This window comes from Nycticebus coucang, chromosome 18 (genome assembly GCF_027406575.1).
Source record: "Nycticebus coucang isolate mNycCou1 chromosome 18, mNycCou1.pri, whole genome shotgun sequence".
Lineage (NCBI taxonomy): Eukaryota > Metazoa > Chordata > Mammalia > Primates > Lorisidae > Nycticebus > Nycticebus coucang.
This window is the reverse complement of record NC_069797.1, coordinates 29374116-29393236: the sequence shown is the minus strand read 5'-3', so window position 1 is coordinate 29393236 and position 19121 is coordinate 29374116. Positions and strand designations below refer to the sequence as shown.

The 19121-nt window shown below is 45.2% G+C and overlaps 1 protein-coding gene and 1 pseudogene across 2 annotated transcripts in view; both read right to left on the bottom strand.

Annotated features, from left to right (window-relative positions):
- Window positions 1-3854: 3854 nt before the first annotated feature.
- Window positions 3855-19121, bottom strand: part of CRK (CRK proto-oncogene, adaptor protein) — a 42454-nt gene continuing 27187 nt past the window's right edge. For both annotated transcript variants that reach the window (XM_053567761.1, XM_053567762.1), the window contains exon 3: window positions 3855-6453. In XM_053567761.1, coding sequence (XP_053423736.1) covers window positions 6316-6453 — 138 coding nt within the window. In that variant the 3' untranslated portion in view covers window positions 3855-6315. The remainder of the gene's footprint in view (window positions 6454-19121) is intronic.
- Window positions 13523-13615, bottom strand: LOC128571500 (uncharacterized; annotated as a pseudogene).

Genomic DNA, 19121 nt, shown 5'->3' with positions numbered 1-19121 from the left:
CCCAACTGGCTAGGACTACAGGCGCCCGCCACAATGCATGGCTATTTTTAGAGACATGATCTCCAAACCATGAGCTCAGGCAATCCACCCACCATAGCCTCCCAGAGGGCAGAGATTATAGGCGTGAGCCTCCATTCAGGGCTCCAAACCACACTCTTGCCCGTTTTGAGAAGCTGTTTCTCTAGCCAAAAGCCTACCTTCAGAAGGCCAGCAGTAATCCCAGAGGGAGTTATGGCTGTGTTTTGTTGTTAGTCCTAGAACATAAAGGAGTTACAAGGGCAGTCTATTCTAGAGGAACTACCACGCTTAGAACTGCTGTTAATTTTATCAAAATTCCTAGAAGCTAAACAGCAAATAAATGTGGAGTCAAACCAGTTTGGTGATAATGAGTACTTTATATTTAAAGTAGCCCCTTTCTGTAGTACTAGAAATAGTACCCTTAGATACATGTGATACTCTCTCAACAAAGTTACAAAAAGATGATGAATGGGCCAGAAGCAGTGGCTCACACCTGTAATCCTAGCACTCTGGGAGGCTGAGGTGGGTGGAATGCTTGAATTAAGAAGGAGTTTGAGAATAGCCTGAGCAAAAATGAGACTCCATCTCTACTAAAAATAGAAACACTGAGGCAAGAGGATTGCTTGAGCCCAAGAGTTGGGCTGTGAGTTATGATTCCATGGCACTCTATCCAGGGTGGCAGCCTGAGACTCTTGGCTCCAAAAAAGATGATGTGAATGAAGTTAAAGTTGCCATAACCCCACTGTAGGCATGGTGGTAAACACCCCACAGTGCTAACACCAGCCAAAGCTTTGTGCTAGGGCCCACAACTATGAGGGGCACTTGGTTAGCTGTGGTCAGGCTAGAGGCCTAGCAGAGCTAGGTAGCACAAAGTCCATAAAGGAATCTGCATCTCACACTACAGAAAGCCTTAGGGTAGTCCAGAGGTACTCAACAAACAGTAGTACTATACTCTTACATAGTTCCAGATTTACTTTCACCCCTCCATAGACACTTTCCTAGCTTAAAGGGGGGAAGAGGAGCCCATCCTAGACCTCATCTTAGAACTCCACTTTTCAAGTTCTCTTGCTGGTACTTAGAGCCTTGGAGTAGCTCATCATGAAAGTCTCATGAAATTTTCCTAAACGGAAAAACATGGGGCTTTGAAAAAATCTACCTCCCCACCTAACAGACAACTATTCTTTCCACCCCCAGAAAGCTAAAATGTACATAATTTCCCAATTTGAAGCAGGATAGGAAAGGTCGATACAAGCCAGTTTACCTCTGAATACTTAGTCAACGTTTGAGTGTCCACTTTGTTAGGATTCAAAGCAGATCTAAAATAAGTAGTCTGAGCACAGTGGCTCATGCCTATAATCCCAGAATTTTGGGAGGCTGAGATAGGAGGATCACTTGAGTTTAAGATCAGCCTAAGCAATATAGCAAGACACTATCTTTTTTTTTGCTTTTGAGTCTCAAGCTGTCGCCCTGGTAAGAGTGCCATGGTGTCACAGCTCTCAACCACCTCCAACTCTTGGGCATAAGTGATTCTCTTGCCTCAGCCTCCCAAGTAGCTGTGACTACAGGTGCCCACCACAACACTTGACTATTTTTTGATTGTAGTTGTTGTTTGGCAGGCCCGGGCTGGATTTGAACCCGCCAGCTCTGAGGTATGTGGCTGGCCCCCTTGCTACTGAGCTACAGGCACGGAGCCACAAGATACACCATCTCTCTTTTTTTTTTTTTTTGCAGTTTTGGCTGGGGCTCAAACCTGCCACTCCCAGTGCCCTACTCCTTGAGCCACAGGTGCCGCCCAAGACACCATCTCTTAAAAAAAGAAAAAAAAAAAATTAGCCAGGCATGGTGGTACTTGCCTGTTTTCCCAGCTACTCCAAGGTTGAGCTAAGAGAATTATGTATTCTCCTCTTGTTCAGGAGTTCAAGGATGCATCATCATAGGCTATTATGATGCCACTGCACTACAGCCTGGGCAACAGAGACCCTGTCTCAAAAACAAAGAAGGAACAACCCCCCCAAAACAATTACAATAAAAACCTAAGTGAATCAGGCCAACCACAAAAACACTTGGAAGCACCCCCCTGACCATGAGCAGCTGGATGTGCATTTCTTTTTCTTTTTGAGGCAGTCTATGTCACCCTTGATAGAGTGCCATGGCATCACAGCTCACAGCAACCTCCAATTCTTGGGCTTAAGTGATTCTCTTGTCTCAGCCTCCAAGTAGTGGGGACTACAGGCACCTGCCACAACACCTGGCTATTTTTAGAGATGAGGTCTTGCTCTGGCTCAGGCTGGTCTTGAACCCATCAGCTCAGGCAATAAACCTGCCTCAGCCTCCCAGAGTGCTAGGATTACAGGCATGAGCACGTGCATTTATTTCTGCTTCCCTTCTGCCTCTGTCTTGGAGAATCTCCAAGCACTTTTTTTTTTTGAGACAGAGCCTCAAGCCGTCGCCCCGGGTAGAGTGCCAGCTCACAACAACCTCCAACTCCTAGGCTCAAGCGATTCTCCTGCCTCCGCCTCCCAAGTAGCTGGGACTACAGGCGCCGGCCACAACGCCCAGCTATTTTTTGGTTGCAGCCATCATTGTTGTTTGGTGAGCCTGGGCTGGATTCAAACCCACCAGCTCAGGTGTATGTGGCTGGCGCCTTAGCCACTTGAGCTACAGGCGCCGAGCCCAAGCACTTTGAGACAGGACCTCAGTATGTTGTCCAGGCTAGACATGAAATTGATCTCATTTTGAACCTCATCTTTTTTTTTTTGAGTCTCGCTTTGTTGCCCTGAGTAGAGTGCCACTGTGTCATAGCTCACAGCAACCTCAAACTCTTGGGCTCAAGCGATCCTCGTGCCTCAGCCCCACAAGTAGCTAGGACTACAGGTATCCACCACAGTGCCTGGCTATTTTTTAGAGACAGGGTCTCACTCTTACTCAGGCTAGTCTCTAACTCCTGAGCTCAAGTGATCCACCTGCCTCAGCCTTCCAGAGTGCTAAGATTACAGGTGTCAGCCACTATGCTCAATCTTTGAACCTCACCTCTTGATGGCTAGGCTAGTTCTTTTTCTTGCCCCTACTTTATCTACCCATTTCATTTTCTTCGGGACATGAATGGCAGCAGAACTTAAATTCTTAGTCTCCCCATGCCAAATTTAGGAGGATTATTTGCCCATGTATATCCATTTCTGGACAAGTCTGATGTTCTCTGTCTGTATCATTTCAGCTTCCAGTTCTTATTATGATTCTTCTTTGATGCTCCCTTTAAATCAGTATTTCATGACTTGCGGAGACCTTTAAAAATATCACCAATGGTTAATCTGATCTTTAATAAGCACCCACAGAGAATGTATAATTACTTTTTTTTTTTGGGTAGAGACAGAGTCTCGCTTTATCAGCCTTCCGAGGCCGTGGCGTCACAGCTCACAGCAACCTCCAGTTCCTGGGCTTAGATGATTCTCCTGCCTCAGCCTCCTGAGTAGGTGGGAGTATAGGCGCCCGCCACAACGCCCAGCTATTTTTTATTTTGTTGCAGTTTGGCCGGGGCTGGGTTTGAACCCACCACCCTTGGTGTATGAGGCCAGCATCCTACCCGCTGAGCCAGAGGCACCGCCCTGTATAATTACTTCTTTATTTTATATTGTTCATAGGCTGTTGAGGGCACACATTTCTTTTTATTTTTTTTTTTGTGGTTTTTGGCCGGGGCTAGGTTTGAACCCGCCACCTCCGGCATATGGGACCAGCGCCCTACTCCTTGAGCCACAGGCACCGCCCGAGGGCACACATTTCTTATTCCCTAGGCATAAAGATTTAGTTCTTGTTAAAAATATTCAAAGATGACTTTCTCTAAAAGATCACCAAGCCAAACATTTGGCCATATTTTTATTTACTACATATACTATAAACATATACAATACATGCTACAAAAAAACTTTTAAAAATTTAACTGTCAAGAAAGTGTATAGTGTTATAATACAATGGCACATGTTCATATTTTATTTCAAATTGATTTGCTTATCACCCATTTCAAACCATTAATAGTGATACGTTACTTGTGGATAATTAAAAATTATCTATTTGCATTATTAACAATAAACAATTCCAACAAATTAACAAAAGAATTAACCATGTCAAATATTAGTATCCAAAAAAAATTGGGCTTTTGTAGAAATGATTATATAAAATATAGCAGCCAATTTCAGTTTACTTTGCTTTGTGACAATGCACTTGAATATGAGTCTAGCATTTATTTTTGGGGGGAAGGTATTTGTAAGAAGTCCTTTGATTTCTTGAGGTCCAATAACTCCCATACCCAGCCAAATCCAACCCAACAGTACATGTAATGGTTCTGATCGTTGAGAAATTCTTATGATTTGAGTAGAGTTCCATGCTCCACTAACACATGGTGCAAAGAGATATTACGAGCCAATATCAAAGTCAAAAGCAAAAGAAAATACAAACATTCAAATCAATTGTGACATGGTTTTTCTACAAATACTTTAGATGCCATACTTTCAGGAAAGCAATATTTAATGTATTTGGATTTTACAGTATCTATGCTCTAACTCAAAGTTTAACCAAGTAGTCAGATGGAATCAAGTCCAGGATCACAAATGTGTTCTTTCAACATTATTGAGCACCCGCTTTGTGCACAGCACTGTGCTAATATTTTGAAAGTTGAGTATTAATGTCTTTATCAAGCATTACTTTACTGTGAGGTAAAAATATATTAAATTAGCGTCATTAGTTTGCTTGTGGTAATGTATGTAATTCCATGACAGCTGGGTTCCCTGTGCCATGTAATACGCTTCTGCACACAGACATCTGCACATTGACTGTGACAATGTGCTAGTCACGGGGATACCATGATTTGGTATGTGTTCAAAGAATGCAAATTTATCATATTAACCTAAGAAGGACAATTAGAAAGGTACATTATTTTTCTACAATGAGGTCCAAAGCAAAGTATAAGGTGTTTCTATTGGTCATATCACATCACAGACCAGTAAGTGCCTTTATAGACTGGGAATTAACATTGAAAGTTTCATGTTGTAGTCTAAAGAGTCTAGATCATTTTTGGTCTTATAGTCTATTCTTTGGAGCACCTGACCCCCTGTATAAATCTTTCCATATTGAAAAGGGTTTGTAAACTAAATCTGAACATAAACATAAAGAGCCAAAAATGAAGGCAGTTTATAATGTAATGTACTTCAAGCACTATTCTGCCCATGTGAAATGAATACATAAGTAATTCAAATTCATAATTGGTTCAAATATTTTTCAAAGCTCTAATCCCACCCCTGAACTCGTAACATTCTAACTTGACTTTTATATAAGTTGCACATAATGCAGAGGGCAGAATTTGGCCCCAAAACCTTCCACGGAATAATTGGAATAAGTGATTGGTCCTTCCACTCCAAGTAGAATCTAAGAATTCCAAGAGTCTCCTATTAGGATACTGACCACTCAGCAGAAATGCCCCGCTGGATCCCATTAGCCAGGAGTCTATTTAGCTATAGCAGGTTAACCCACTATGATCCCTTGGGGGAAGGCAGAGAGCTGGGAGTTTGGCTATCTTAGTGAATCCAATACTGGCTTAAAGCTATGCACTAAATAAAGTGCTCTGCACATCCTGATTTTCACCCAGAATGAAAATACACACTGATTTTAGGAATTAACCTACTTGTAGGTTTGGGGAGTAAGAATGACAAAGTTGAAAGAATCCCAAGAGAAAGTGTGAAGCATTGACTAGGAAGGAAGACAAATGCCTCTAGTAGTGTTCTCAGAATTCTCAGGATTTGAAATGTCAGAATGAGTCAAACAATGGTCATGTTCAATAAGTGAAAAAGTAATCCCACTGGGTACTATTCACACGGTGCCTGATTACTTCCGGGGGTGGCAGGGAACAGTCTATTGCTGTTTGATAGTAGGGTTTCAGAATAAAAACAAAACCACTGAATAAATCAGGGTAAGTAGTGTGTACACTCTCCTCATGGCCATCAGTTTTCCACAGGTTGATTTGCATTGCCTGAGAGAAAAGAGGCAAGACACCTATCCCTTCTGATACACACGGGCATGGCTACCACCCAAAATTGCCAATTCAGAGGTTAACACACAAGCCCTCCAGTTTCGTACCCTGAATATGGTAAATAAGACTAGGAATGGAGTAGTTCAGTCTAAAAAAGATCACAGGTAACAGAATGCTTATATAAACTAGACTGCTTTTGACATCTGTAAGAAAACTGTATAGATGGCAGTTGGATAAAAAAAAGATTGTTCTCATCTGTCAGCAAAACTGTTGAGCTATACTCAGCTGAAGTCCTCATCGGGATTCTGTTGATCCAGCAGACGGACATGTGTGAATGGGAAGTGACCTCGTTTGCCATTACACTCCCCTTCCCACTGACCACTCACATTAATCTTCGTAACCTTTACCAGCTCACCGACCTGCAGGAGGAGAATAAGGAAAACACTTTATTTCCAGTTAAGAATGCAAAGTGAAAAACTTCATTCTCTGGTTAGGCATACCCCGCCCTCGTGATTGCTCTAGGGCTGATGTTAATAGAAATGGCTATTTGCTGCCTCCCCAGCCCCAGCCACCAGACTGATTACTTGTGGTTAATGCAGGCAGAAGTGTTTTTAGCAGTGCAGGAAAACATGGAGAATATAGAAAGTGGAAAAGATCGTAGAAAATGATACCTTTTGGAAAGCTCAAGGATAAGCAATCTCAACTTAAGTAAGCTAGAATTCCCTTTCTTTCTAACCTATTAGCCTCAATTTCCCACTGCTCCACCGACCTTGGCTTAGGGGAAGAACTCCTCTTCCTGCTTGGCATCAGCACCAGGACAATTCCCCAGCCCACTCTCATATACACATCCTGGCCTACTACTGCTTATATAGCAGAAGGTGATCATAGCAAGCACACTTGACTTTTTTTTTTTTGCAGTTTTTGGCTGGGGCTGGGCTTGAACCCGCCATCTCCGGCATATGGGGCTGTCGCCCTATTCCTGAGCCACAGGCGCCGCCCAAGCACACTTGACTTGGTTCCAGAAAACTGAGTGTTCCTATTATCTCCTGACTAAGGCAAGCCTTTTACTACAAATTCCACAAGCTCCCTGCAAAGTCCTCACGTTCTTCAGCAAGCTCTACTTGCTGCTGAGGTTACTGCCTGCCAGCCCCTCAATACCACTATCTACTGACAGATACTGCTGCTCCCTCAATGTCACGTGGCACCTTTGCTTCTATTTATAAGAAGTCTCTTATTGCAACATCAAATATACAAAATTTAAACAATCTAGGATATATCTATATCCTGCTATGAAACTTAAGACAAGGTAGGTAAGAATGGACTCACTCTATGACAAAATGTGTGTGTGTGTGTGTGTGTGTGTGTGTGTGTATGTATGTATATATATATTTTTTTAGACAGAGCCTCACTCTGCTGCCCAGGCTAGAGTGCTGAGGCCTCAACTAAGCTTACAGCAACCTCAAACTCCTTGGTTCAATCCTCCTACCTCAGCCTCTTGAGAAGCTGGGACTACAGTTAGGAGCCAGCACACCCAGCTATGCTGTGGTACAATATTGATGTCACTTGACTAAAGAAATTTACAACCAGGGCGGCGCCTGTGGCTCAAGGAGTAGGGCGCCAGCCCCATATACTGGAGGTGGCGGGTTCAAACCCGGCCCCGGCCAAAAACTGCAACATAAATAAATAAAAAATAAAAGTGTTTACAATAATTTCTTGGGTGGCGCCTGTGCCTCAGTCTGTAAGGTGCCAGCCCCATATACCGAGGGTGTTGGGTTCAAACCCGGCCCTGGCTGAACTGCAACCAAAAAATAGCCGGGCGTTGTGGCAGGCGCCTGTAGTCCCAGCTACTCGGGAGGCTGAGGCAAGAGAATCACTTAAGCCCAGGAGTTGGAGGTTGCTGTGAGCTGTGTGATGCCACGGCACTCTACCGAGGGCCATAAAGTGAAAATCTGTCTCTACAAAAAAAAAAAAAAAAAAAGAAATTTACAAGCATCTAGCTGGCGTGGCAGGCGCCTACAGTCCCAGCTACGTGGGAGGCTGAGGCAAGAGAATCGCTTAAGCCCAAGAGCTTGAGGTTGCTGTGAGCTGTGACACCACTGTGACACAGCTGTGACACCACAGCACTTGCCCAGGGCGACATAGTGAGACTGTCTCAAATAAAAAAAAAAAAGAAAAAGAAATTTACAACGATCCTTAAATTAATAATATCAGAGTTCTAAGTGGCATTTTATACAAATTATTTTCTTTTCTTTTTTTTTTTTTGCAGTTTTTGGCTGGGGCTGGGTTTGAACCCGCCACCTCCAGCATATGGGGCCAGTGCCCTACTCCTTTGAGCCACAGGTGCCGCCCCAAATTATTATTTTTTTAGAGACAGAGTCTCACTTTATTGCCCTTGGTAGAGTGCCATGGCATTACAGCTCACAGCAACCTAGAGCTCTTGGGCTTAGGCAATTCTCTTGCCTCAGCCTCCCAAGTAGCTGGGACTACAGGTACCCGCCATAACGCCGGGCTATTCTTTTGTTGCAGTTCGGCCAGGGCCGGGTTTGAACCTGCCACCCTCGGTATATGGGGCGGTGCCCTACTCACTGAGCCACAGGTGCCGCCCCCAAATTATTTTCTAATCGTCATAATAACCGTGCAACCTGGGCATGATGGCTCACGCCTGTAAACCTGGCAGTCTGGGAGGCCAAAGTTGGAGGAATGCGTGAGCTCAGAGGAGTTTGAAATCAGCCTGAGCAAGAGTGAGACCCTGACTCTACTAAAAAAAAGTGAAAAAATTAGCCAGGTATCATACTACTCAGCTACTCAGGAGGTTGACACAGGAGGATTGCTTGAACCTAGGAATTTGAGATTGCTATAAGCTAGCCTGATGCCATGGCATTCCAGTCTCTGTCCCAGCAAAAACCAAACCCTGTAAGACAGGAACTGTTTACATTTTATGGATGAGAAAATGGAGATTCAGAAAATTTACATGATACACATATACACTTGAGGCCAAACAGCTGAGCCCAGACTATCTGGTCCATTTATGTTCTTTCTATTGTTATGAGGAACTTTCAAACTATGTTCCCAGGGGTATAGGGGTTCCCTAAGAATGTCTCTACACCAACTCTGGACAAAGCTAACTCACGTCCAGGCCCAGGGCTTCCTCTTGACCTCACCAACAGACAAAACAGCTTTACTATTGGCCTATCTGCTATTTCCTGAAGAACTATGTGAACCACAGAGGCCTAAAGTGGATGTATGGGTCATACGATATTGAGTAAAGGAGGACCGAAACAAGGGAATAGATGAGAGGTAAGATACAGAGAAGGGCAGCACCCATAGCTCAGTGGCAGGGCGCTGGCCACATACACCAAGGCTGGTGGGTTCAAACCTGTCCTGGGCCAACTAAAGCAACAATGACAACTACAACAACAAAAATAGCCAGGTGTTGTGGCAGGCACCTGTAGTCCCAGCTACTTGGAAGGTTGAGGCAAGAGAATCCCTTAAGCCCAAGAGTTTGAGGTTGCTGTGAGCTGTGATGCCATGACACTCTACCTAGGGCACAGCTTGAGATTGTGTCTCAAAAAAAAAAAAAAGAAATACAGAAAGAAAAGACAAAAGCTCAACCTGCCAATTTTGGGAATTTTAGGGCTACATTGTAAAGGAAGGAGAGGAAAGGATGACATGGTATGCCCATCACTGCAAACAGATCCATTCCCTAGAGGCTGGTAGCACCAGGGTTCTGTTCATTCCCAGCATTTTCCAATTCAAAGTTCCTAATATGCAAATAAATCAACTATAAAGGCAAAGATTTTTCAGTTTTTGAAGAAGATCAGGAAATCAAAGTGAAGTTTCTTCTTTTTTTTTTTTGTTAGAGACAGTCTCACTGTACCACCCTCGGGTAGAGTGCCATGACGTCACACAGCTCACAGCAACCTCTAACTCCTGGGCTTACGCAATTCTCCTGCCTCAGCCTCTGGAGCAGCTGGGACTACAGGCGCCGCCACAATGCCCGGCTATTTTTTGGTTGCAGTTTGGCCGGGGCTGGGTTTGAACCCGCCACCCTCAGCATATGGGGCCGGCGCCCTACTCATTGAGCCACAGGCGCCACCCTTCTTTTTTTTTTTTGTAGAGACAGAGTCTCACTTTATGGCCCTGGGTAGAGTGCCGTGGCCTCACACAGCTCACAGCAACCTCCAACTCCTGGGCTTAAGCGATTCTCTTGCCTCAGCCTCCAGAGTAGCTGGGACTACAGGCGCCCGCCACAACGCCCGGCTACCTGCTTTTGTTTTTTTTAAATAAGAATCTCACTTTGGGGCAGTGCCTGTGGCTCAAAGGGGTAGGGCCCCAGCCCCATATGCCGGAGGTGGTGGGTTCAAACCCAGCCCCGGCCAAAAACTGCAAAAAAAAAAAAAAAAACACAAAAAAACAAAAAACAAAGAATCTCACTTTGTCACCTCAGTAGAGTGCTGTGCCGTCATAGCTCACAGCAACCTCAAACTCTTGGGCTCAAGCGATTTCTCTTGCCTCCGCCTTCTGAGTAGCTGGGACTACAGACATCCACCATAAGGCCTGCCTTTTTTTTTAGAGACAAGGTCTTGCTCTGGATCAGGCTGATCTCAGACCAGTGAGCTCAGACAATTCACCTGCCTCAGCCTCCCAAGTGCTAGGATTATAGACCTGAGCCACCGTTACTATCTTTATTCTTAAGCATTTTAAATACAGCTTCAACTGCATCCCAAAGGCAGGGTGCAGTGGCTGACACCTGTAATCCTAGCACTCGGGGAGGTCGAGGAGGGTGGACTGCCTGAACTCATAGGTTTAAGACCAGCCTGAGCCAGAGCAAGATCTTGTCTCTAAAAGTAGCCAGGCGCCTGTAGTCCCAGCTACTTGCTAGGCTGAGACAAGAGAATCACTTAAGCCCAGCAGTCTGAGGTTGCAGTGAGCTCTGATGCTACAGCACTCTACTGAGGGCAACACAGTGAGACTCTGTCTCAAAAACATAAATAAAATAAATAAATAAATAATAAAACACAAGCCTGAGCAAAAGCAAGACCCTATCTCTACTATTAGAAAATTATAGCCAGGCGTTGTGGCGGGCGCCTGTAGTCCCAGCTACTCGGGAGGCTGAGGCAGGAGAATCGCCTAAGCCCAGGAGTTGGAGGTTGCTGTGAGCTGTGTGACGCCACAGCACTCTACTGAGGGCAATAAAGTGAGACTCTGTCTCTACAAAAAAAAAAAAAAAGAAAATTAACCGGGCGGTGTCCATAACTCAGTGGGTAGGGCTCCAGCCATATCAACCGAGGCTGGCAGATCTGAACCCGGCTTGGGCCAGCTAAAACAACAATGATAACTGCAACAACAATAACAAACATAATAGCCAGAGGCGGTGCCCGTAGCTAAGTGCGTAGGGCGCAGGCCACATACAGCCAGGCTGGAGGGTTCGAGTCTGGCCTGGGCCTGCTAAACAACAATGACAACTGCACCAAAAAAATAGCCGGGCCTTGTGGCGGGCGCCTGTAGTCCCAGCTACTCGGGAGGCTGAGGCAAGAGAATCACTCAAGCCTAAGAGTTTGAGGTTGCTATGAGCTATGACATTACAGCACCCTACAGAGGATAACAAAGTGAAACTTTGTCTTGAGAAAAAAAAAAAAAAAAAAAATAGCATCATATCCTGAAATCTAAAACCTTTTTGTATGCCTGGCATGAACATGGGCCTGTGGTCCCAGCTACTTGGTAGGACTGCATGGGCCCAGGAGTTTGAGGTTACAGTGGGTAACACATAAGACCATATCTCTTTCATTCTTTGTTTCTTGTTTCGAGACAATCTTGGTATGTCACCCTTGGTAGAGTGCCATCGCATCACAGCTCACAGAAACCTCATACTCTTAGCCTCAAGCAATTCCCTTGCCTCAGCCTTCCAAGGAGCTGGAACTATAGGTGCCCGCCATAACACCCAGCTTTTTTTTTTTTTTTTAAGAGACAGAGTCTCACTTTATCGCCCTTGGTAGAGTACCGTGCTGTCATAGCTCACAGCAACCTCCAACTCCTGGACTTAGGCGATTCTCTTGCCTCACCCTTCCAAGTAGCTGGGACTACAGGTGCCCACCACAATGCCCGGCTATTTTTTTGTTGCAGTGTGGCTGGGGCGGGGGTCAAACCCACTACCCTCGGTATATGGGGCCGGTGCCCTACCCACTAAACCACAGGCACTGCCCTGCGGGCTATTTTTTTTGTTGTAGTTGTTATTGTTTGGCAGGCCTGGGCCAGGTTCAAACCTACCAGCCCCAGTGTATGTGGCTGGTGCCCTAGCCACTGTACTATAGTCGCTGAGCCAATCCTCTTTTTTTTTTTTTTTTTTTTGTAGAGACAAGAGTCTCACTTTATGGCCCTCAGTAGAGTGCCGTGGCCTCACACAGCTCACAGCAGCCTCCAACTCCCGGGCTTAAGCGATTCTCTTGCCTCAGCCTCCTGAGCAGCTGGGACTACAGGTGCCCACCACAATGCCCGGCTATTTTTTGGTTGCAGTTTGGCCGGGGCCGGGTTTGAACCCGCCACCCTCGGTATATGGGGCCGGCGCCTTACCGACTGAGCCACAGGTGCTGCCCTCAATCCTGTCTCTTTAAAGAAAAAAAAAAAAAAAAAAAAGACGGCTCATCACCCATAGCTCAGTGGTTAGGGTGCCAGCCACATAGGGGCTGGCGGGTTCAAACCCAGCCCAGCGGCTAAACAACAATGACAACTACAACAACAAGGAAAAAATAAAAAGCCAGGAGTGGTGGTTCAAGCCTGTAATCCTAGCACTCTGGGAACCTGAGGCAGGTGGATTGCTTGAGCTCATGAGTTCAAGAACAGCCTGAGCAAAAGTGAGACTTTGTCTCTGCTAAAACCAGAAAAACTGAGGCAAGAGGATCACTTGAGCCTGAGTTGGAGGTTGCTGTGAGGTATGATGCCACAGTAATCCACCCAGGGCAACAGTTTGAGATTCTGTCTAAAAAAAAAAAAAAGAAAGAAAAGAGGGCGGCACCTGTGGCTCAGTGAGTAGGGCGCCGGCCCCATATGCTGAGAGTGGCGGGTTCAAACCCAGCCCCAGCCAAACTGCAACAACAAAAAAAATAGCCAGGCGTTGTGGCAGGCGCCTGTAGTCCCAGCTGCTTGGGAGGCTGAGGCAAGAGAATCGCGTAAGCCCAAGAGTTAGAGGTTGCTGTGAGCCGTGTGACACCACGGCACTCTACCCGAGGGTGGTAAAGTGAGACTCTGTCTCTACAAAAAAAAAAAAAAAAAAAAACTCAGATGTTGTGGCGGATGCCTATAGTCCCAGCTACTCAAGAGGCTATGGGAAGACCGGTTAAGCCCAGGATTTTGAGGTTGCTGTAAGCTGTGATGTCAGAGCACTCTACTGGGGATGACATAGTGAAACTCCATCTGAAAAAAAAAAGAGAGCAATAATCCCCCCCACCCTCCCAAACAGCTGATTAGGTTCTTGGCAAAGAAGTCCTTTTAGGTCAGATGGGTAATGTGCAGATGTCAGTAAGTTATGAGGCACATTTCATACACAAGTGTGAAAACCCAATTTATAAATGGGTAAGAGAGGGTGGCGCCTGTGGCTTGGTGGGTAGGGCACTGGCCCCATATACCAAGGGTGGCGGGTATACCAAGGGTTTTTTAGCTGGCTAGTCCCAGCCAGCTAAAAAACAGCAATACAACTGCAACAAAAAATGGCTGGGCATTGTGGCGGGTGCCTGTGTTCTCCGCTACTCGGGAGGCCGAGTCAAGAGAATCGCTTGAGTTTAGGAGTTGGAGGTTGCTGTGAGCTGTGTATGATGCCACTGCACTCTACTAAGGGCAACAAAGTGAGACCCTGTCGCAAAAAATAAAATAAAATAAAATAAAATAAAATAAAATAAATAGGCAAGGCTCAGCGCCTGTGGCTCAAGCAGGTAAGGCACCAGTCACATACACCTGAGCTGGTGGGTTCGAATTCAGCCTGGGCCTGCCAAACAACAATGACGGCTGCAACCAAAAAATAGCCAGGCATTGTGGTGGGTGCCTGTAGTCCCAGCTACTTGGAGGCAGAGGCAGGAGAATCGCTTGAACCCAGGAGTTGGAGGTTGCTGTGAGCTGTGATGCCACTGCACTCTATCCAGGGTGACAGCTTGAGGCTCTGTCTCAAAAAAAAATAAATAAATAAAAGTTGAGGCTGGGCGTGGTGGCTCACACCTGTAGTCCCAGCGCTGTGGGAGGCCGAGGCGGGTGGATTGCCTGAGCTCAGAGGTTCGAGAACAGTATGACCAGCAGTGAGCCAGAGCAACCCCATCTCTATTAACGACATCAAAAACAGCCAGCACCGCCAGAGGAAGAAGAAAATCAACAAAAAGGAGTACTTCAAACAAAGAAGAATGAACAAGCACATTGAAATTAAAAATAAAAAAAAAATTTAAATGAAATAAAATAAAAGTTGAAAGTAGTTAACCTGTTTAATTAACCTGCTCCCAAACAGTCTTGAAGAACAAATACTTCAAGGAAGATTTTATTAAAACCGAATAACCCTTTATATTCTACGGGATCTTTCTTCTGAAATATTTAAAGCACATAGGACTCTCATGGGGTCAAGAACAGGTTAAGTCCCAAAGGCAACATGACTACACTTACAGACTAGGGCTTCTGGAGATACCACATGAGGCCCTAGCTCTTCAACAGTTTGGAAGAGGGGTATCAACCCTGGGGAAGGTAGGTAGAGGAAGAAAGCTAAAGGGGACAGCAGAATCTAAGAACACCTTGCTCCACTAAAAACAGTTCTTTTTCTAATTCAGAAACAAAGCCAGAATTGTACCCCTCCTCTTGTTAGGCACAAACTCACTAAAACATAATTCTGGATGACCAGACAGGGAAGGTGAGAGGGATTCATAAAGTTTGTTGTTTTTTTTTTTTTTTTTGCAGTTTCTAGCCAGGGCTGGGTTTGAACTCGCCACCTCCGGCATATGGGGCTGGCGCCCTACTCCTTTGAGCCACAGGTGCCACCAGGGATTCATAAAGTTTGAAACTCAGTGTACTACTTTAAAGACAAAGAAACTAAAACTGAGGGTGGCACCTGTGGCTTAGTCAGTAAGGCACCAGCCCCATATCCGAGGGTGGCGGGTTCAAACTCGGCCCTGGCTGAACTGCAACAAAAAAAAAAGCCGGGTGTTGTGGCAGGCGCCTGTAGTCCCAGCTACTCGGGAGGCTGAGGCAAGAGAATCACTTAAGCCCAGGAGTTAGAGGTTGCTGTGAGCTGTGTGATGCCACGGCACTCTATCGAGGGCCATAAAGTGAAACTCTGTCTCTACAAAAAAAAACAAACAAACAAACAAAAAAAAAAACTAAAACTGAATACTTACTCAAGAAATGTTACAATCTTTACAAAGGAATGTACTAGTCAGTGAATGTGGTAGTATGAATAACAGCGTTCTAACACCGCTCATTTCAAAATTCTAGTTATACACAGAAAAGAAAAATCCCAATATGCATTACCAATGAACAAGACTTCACAAAAGGCTCAGCAACCACAGCTAAGTGGTTAGGGCGCTGGCCACATGCACCGAAGCTGGTGGGTTCGAACCCAGCCAGGGCCTGATGAAACAATGACAATAATAACAAAAATAAAACAAACAAACAAAAAAAATAGCCGGGCGTTGTGGCAGGCACCTGTAGTCCCAGCTACTTAGGAGGCTAAGGCAAGAAAATTGCTTAGTTCGAGGTTGCTGTGAGCTGTGACGCTATGGCACTCTACCATGGGCAACATAGTGAGACTCTGTCTCAAAAAAAAGATTTCACAAGACTGGAAGTATTTACAAGGCAGTTATCTTTCTTTTCATGGGGTATATCTCAGTAGCAAGGGAAGAAACCGGTTTTTTTAGGGGAGGAGGACAGAGTCTCACTCTGTCACCCTTGGTAGAGTCCTATGGCATCGTAGGTCACATCAACTTCAAACTCTTAGGTTTGAGCGATCCTCTTGCCTCAGCCTCCTGAGTAGCTAGGACAACAGGCACTCACCATCATGCCTGGCTAGTTTTCCCTAATTTTAATAGAGATGAGATCCCACTCTTGCTCAGGCTGGTCTCAAACTCCTGAGGTCAAGCAATCCATATACCTCACCCCCCTAGAGCGCGAGGATTACAGCTGTGAGCTACCATGCCCAGTGAGAATAGGATTTTTTTTTTTCTATAGAGACAGAGTCTTACTTTATTGCCCTTGGTAGAGTGCTGTGGCATCACAGCTCACAGCAACCTCCAGTTTCTGGCCTTAGGCGATTCTCTTGCCTCAGCCTTCCTAGTAGCTGGGACCACAGGCGCCCGCCACAACAACCGGCTATTTTTTGTTGCAGTTTGGCCAGGGTTGGGTTTGAACCCACCACCCGTGGTATATGGGGTCGGCGCCCTACTCACTGAGCCATAGGTACCGCCTGAGAATAGGATTCTTTAATCACTGAGGATCTTTTATTGTCCAGTCTGGTCCTCAGCCCCCTGATCCTTTAATACATTCTCAGGAGCAAGTCTGAACATAAATCATTGAATTCTTTGTAAAGGGACTAAATGTGGTCACTCCAGTTTCTTTATTCCCAGGGAACTTAATGAACACTGGTTTATTCTCTAAACTATGTGTTGTTTTCGAGGTCAATCATGACCCTGGCACAGATATGATCAAATGTAGAACCGGTCTTAGAGCAAAAGACTACCCAACTATCTTCATCAATGAGTTCCAGTGATCATGAAGAAATTGGAACCCAAATGACATTAAATTTTTGAAACTCTCTATGTAAGAGACATCATGGAACTGTGTGACCTCCATTGCCGGTACACCCCCAGATGACAACTTTTGTAGTTTCTTTTTGTTTTTTTTTTTTTGAGACAGAGCCTCAAGCTGTCACCCTGGGTAGAGTACTACGCCATCACAGCTCACAGCAACCTCAAACTCCTGGGCTCAAGCGATTCTCCTGCCTCCATCTCGCAAGTAGCTGGGACCACAGGTGCCCATCACAACGCCTGACTATGACTTTCTAGTTTCTATTTTTTTTTTCCTATGCACACTGCACTTATCTTATTTTTTTAATCTTTTTCTTTATTGTTAAATCATAGCTGTGTACATTAGTGCAATCACCTGTACCCATTCTAAGATGCACCATAGATGTGGCCCCACCCATTACTCTCCCTCCACCAAAACCTCCCCCCTCCCTTGGCCCTTTCCCCATAGTCTTGTGCTATAGTTGGGTTATAGTCTTCATGTGAAAGCTATAATTTAGCTTCATAGTAGGTAGGGCTGAGTACATTGGATACTTTTTCTTCCATTCCTGAGATACTTTGCTAAGAATATGTTCCAGCTCCATCCATGTAAACATGAAAGAGGTAAAGTCTCCATCTTTCCTTAAGGCTATCCTTACTATTTGATCAGAAAACATCAACATCTGCCAGCATTCCTTGGATCTGAACTTAATGCAGGATTTTAGTGAGCTCAGGGCAGAAAGCACACACCAAGTCACATAAATAAAACCAGGGAGGGCAGTGCCTATGGCTCAGTGAGTAGGGCGCCAGCCTCATATACCAAGGGTGGTTGAGTTCAAACCTGGCCCAACCAAACTGCAACAGCAACAACAAAAAAATAGCCAGGCGTTATGGCGGGCGCCTGTAGTCCTAGCTACTGGGGAGGCTGAGACAAGAGAATCGCCTAAGCCCAAGAGCTGGAGGTTACTGTGAGCTGTGATGCCATAGCACTCTACTGAGGGCGATAAAGTGAAGACTCTGTCTCTAAAAAAAATAAATAAAACCAGGGAAAAGCAAGTACAGAGAAGCAATATAGGAGCCTTATATTTAAACATTTTCAAACACATCAAAATTACAATTAGTAAATATTTCAAGATTCATTTGTAGGGGAAAAAAGGAAAACTACGGCAATCTAAGACGGGTCAGCAGTGACCCATGAGCCAAAGCCAACTTACTGCTTTTTAAAATATTTTTATCGAGGCTGGGTACAGTGGCTCACGCCTATAATCCTGGCATTTGGGGAAGCCGAGGCAGGAGGATCCCTTGAGCTCAGGAGTTCCAGACCAGCCTGAGCAAGAGTGAAACCTCATCTCCACTAAAACAGAAAATATTAATCAGGCATGGTGGTGCATGCTTGTAGCCTCACCTACTTAGGAGGTTGAGGGAGGACTGCTTGAGCCCAAGAGTTTCAGGCTGCTGTGAGCTAGTCCGAAGCCACAGCACTCTCACCTAGGGAACACAGTGAGATCCTGTCTCAAAAAAAAAAAAAAAAAAAAAGGCCAGCCATGGTGGCTCATGCCTATAATCCTAGCACTCTGGGAGGCCAAGGTGGATGGACTGCCTAAGCTCACAGATTAGAGATCAGCCTGAGCAAGAACAAGACCCTTGTCTCTGAAAAATAGGCAGGCATTATAGCAGAAGCCTGAGGCAAGAAAATTGCTTGAGTCCAAGTGTTTGAGATTGTTGTGAGCTGTGACACCATGGCACTCTACCTAGGGCAACAGCTTGAGGCTCTGTCTCAAAAAAAAAAAAAAAAAGAAAAAGAAAAAGTAAAAGAAATATGAGCTGGGTGTTGTGGTACATACCTATAGTCCCAGCTACTTGGGAGGTGGAAGCAAGAGGATTTCTTGAGTCCAAAAACTTAAGTTTGCTGCGACCTATGATGTCATGTCACTCTACCCAGGGCAACAGAATGAGACTCTGTCTCCAAAAAAAAAAAAAAAAAACCAACCAATAAAAAGGCCTTAGGCTCAGATCCTATAGCTCAGTGGTTAGGGCGCCAGCCACATACACCAGGGCTGGTGGGTTCCAACCCAGTCCAGGCCTGCTAAACAACAACTACTACAACAACAAAAAATAGCCAGGCATTAAGGCAGGCGCCTGTACTCCCAGCTACTTGGGAGGCTGAGACAGAGAATCACTTAAGCCCAAGAGTTGGAGGTTGCTGTAAACTGTGACACCACAGCAGTCTACCTAGGGTGACACAGTGAGACTGTCTCAAAAAGAAAAAAAAAGGCCTTAATCATTTAGGTTTCATGCAGTTCTACATGGGAAAGTAAGGAATTGATATAGTCACTCTTGCATGT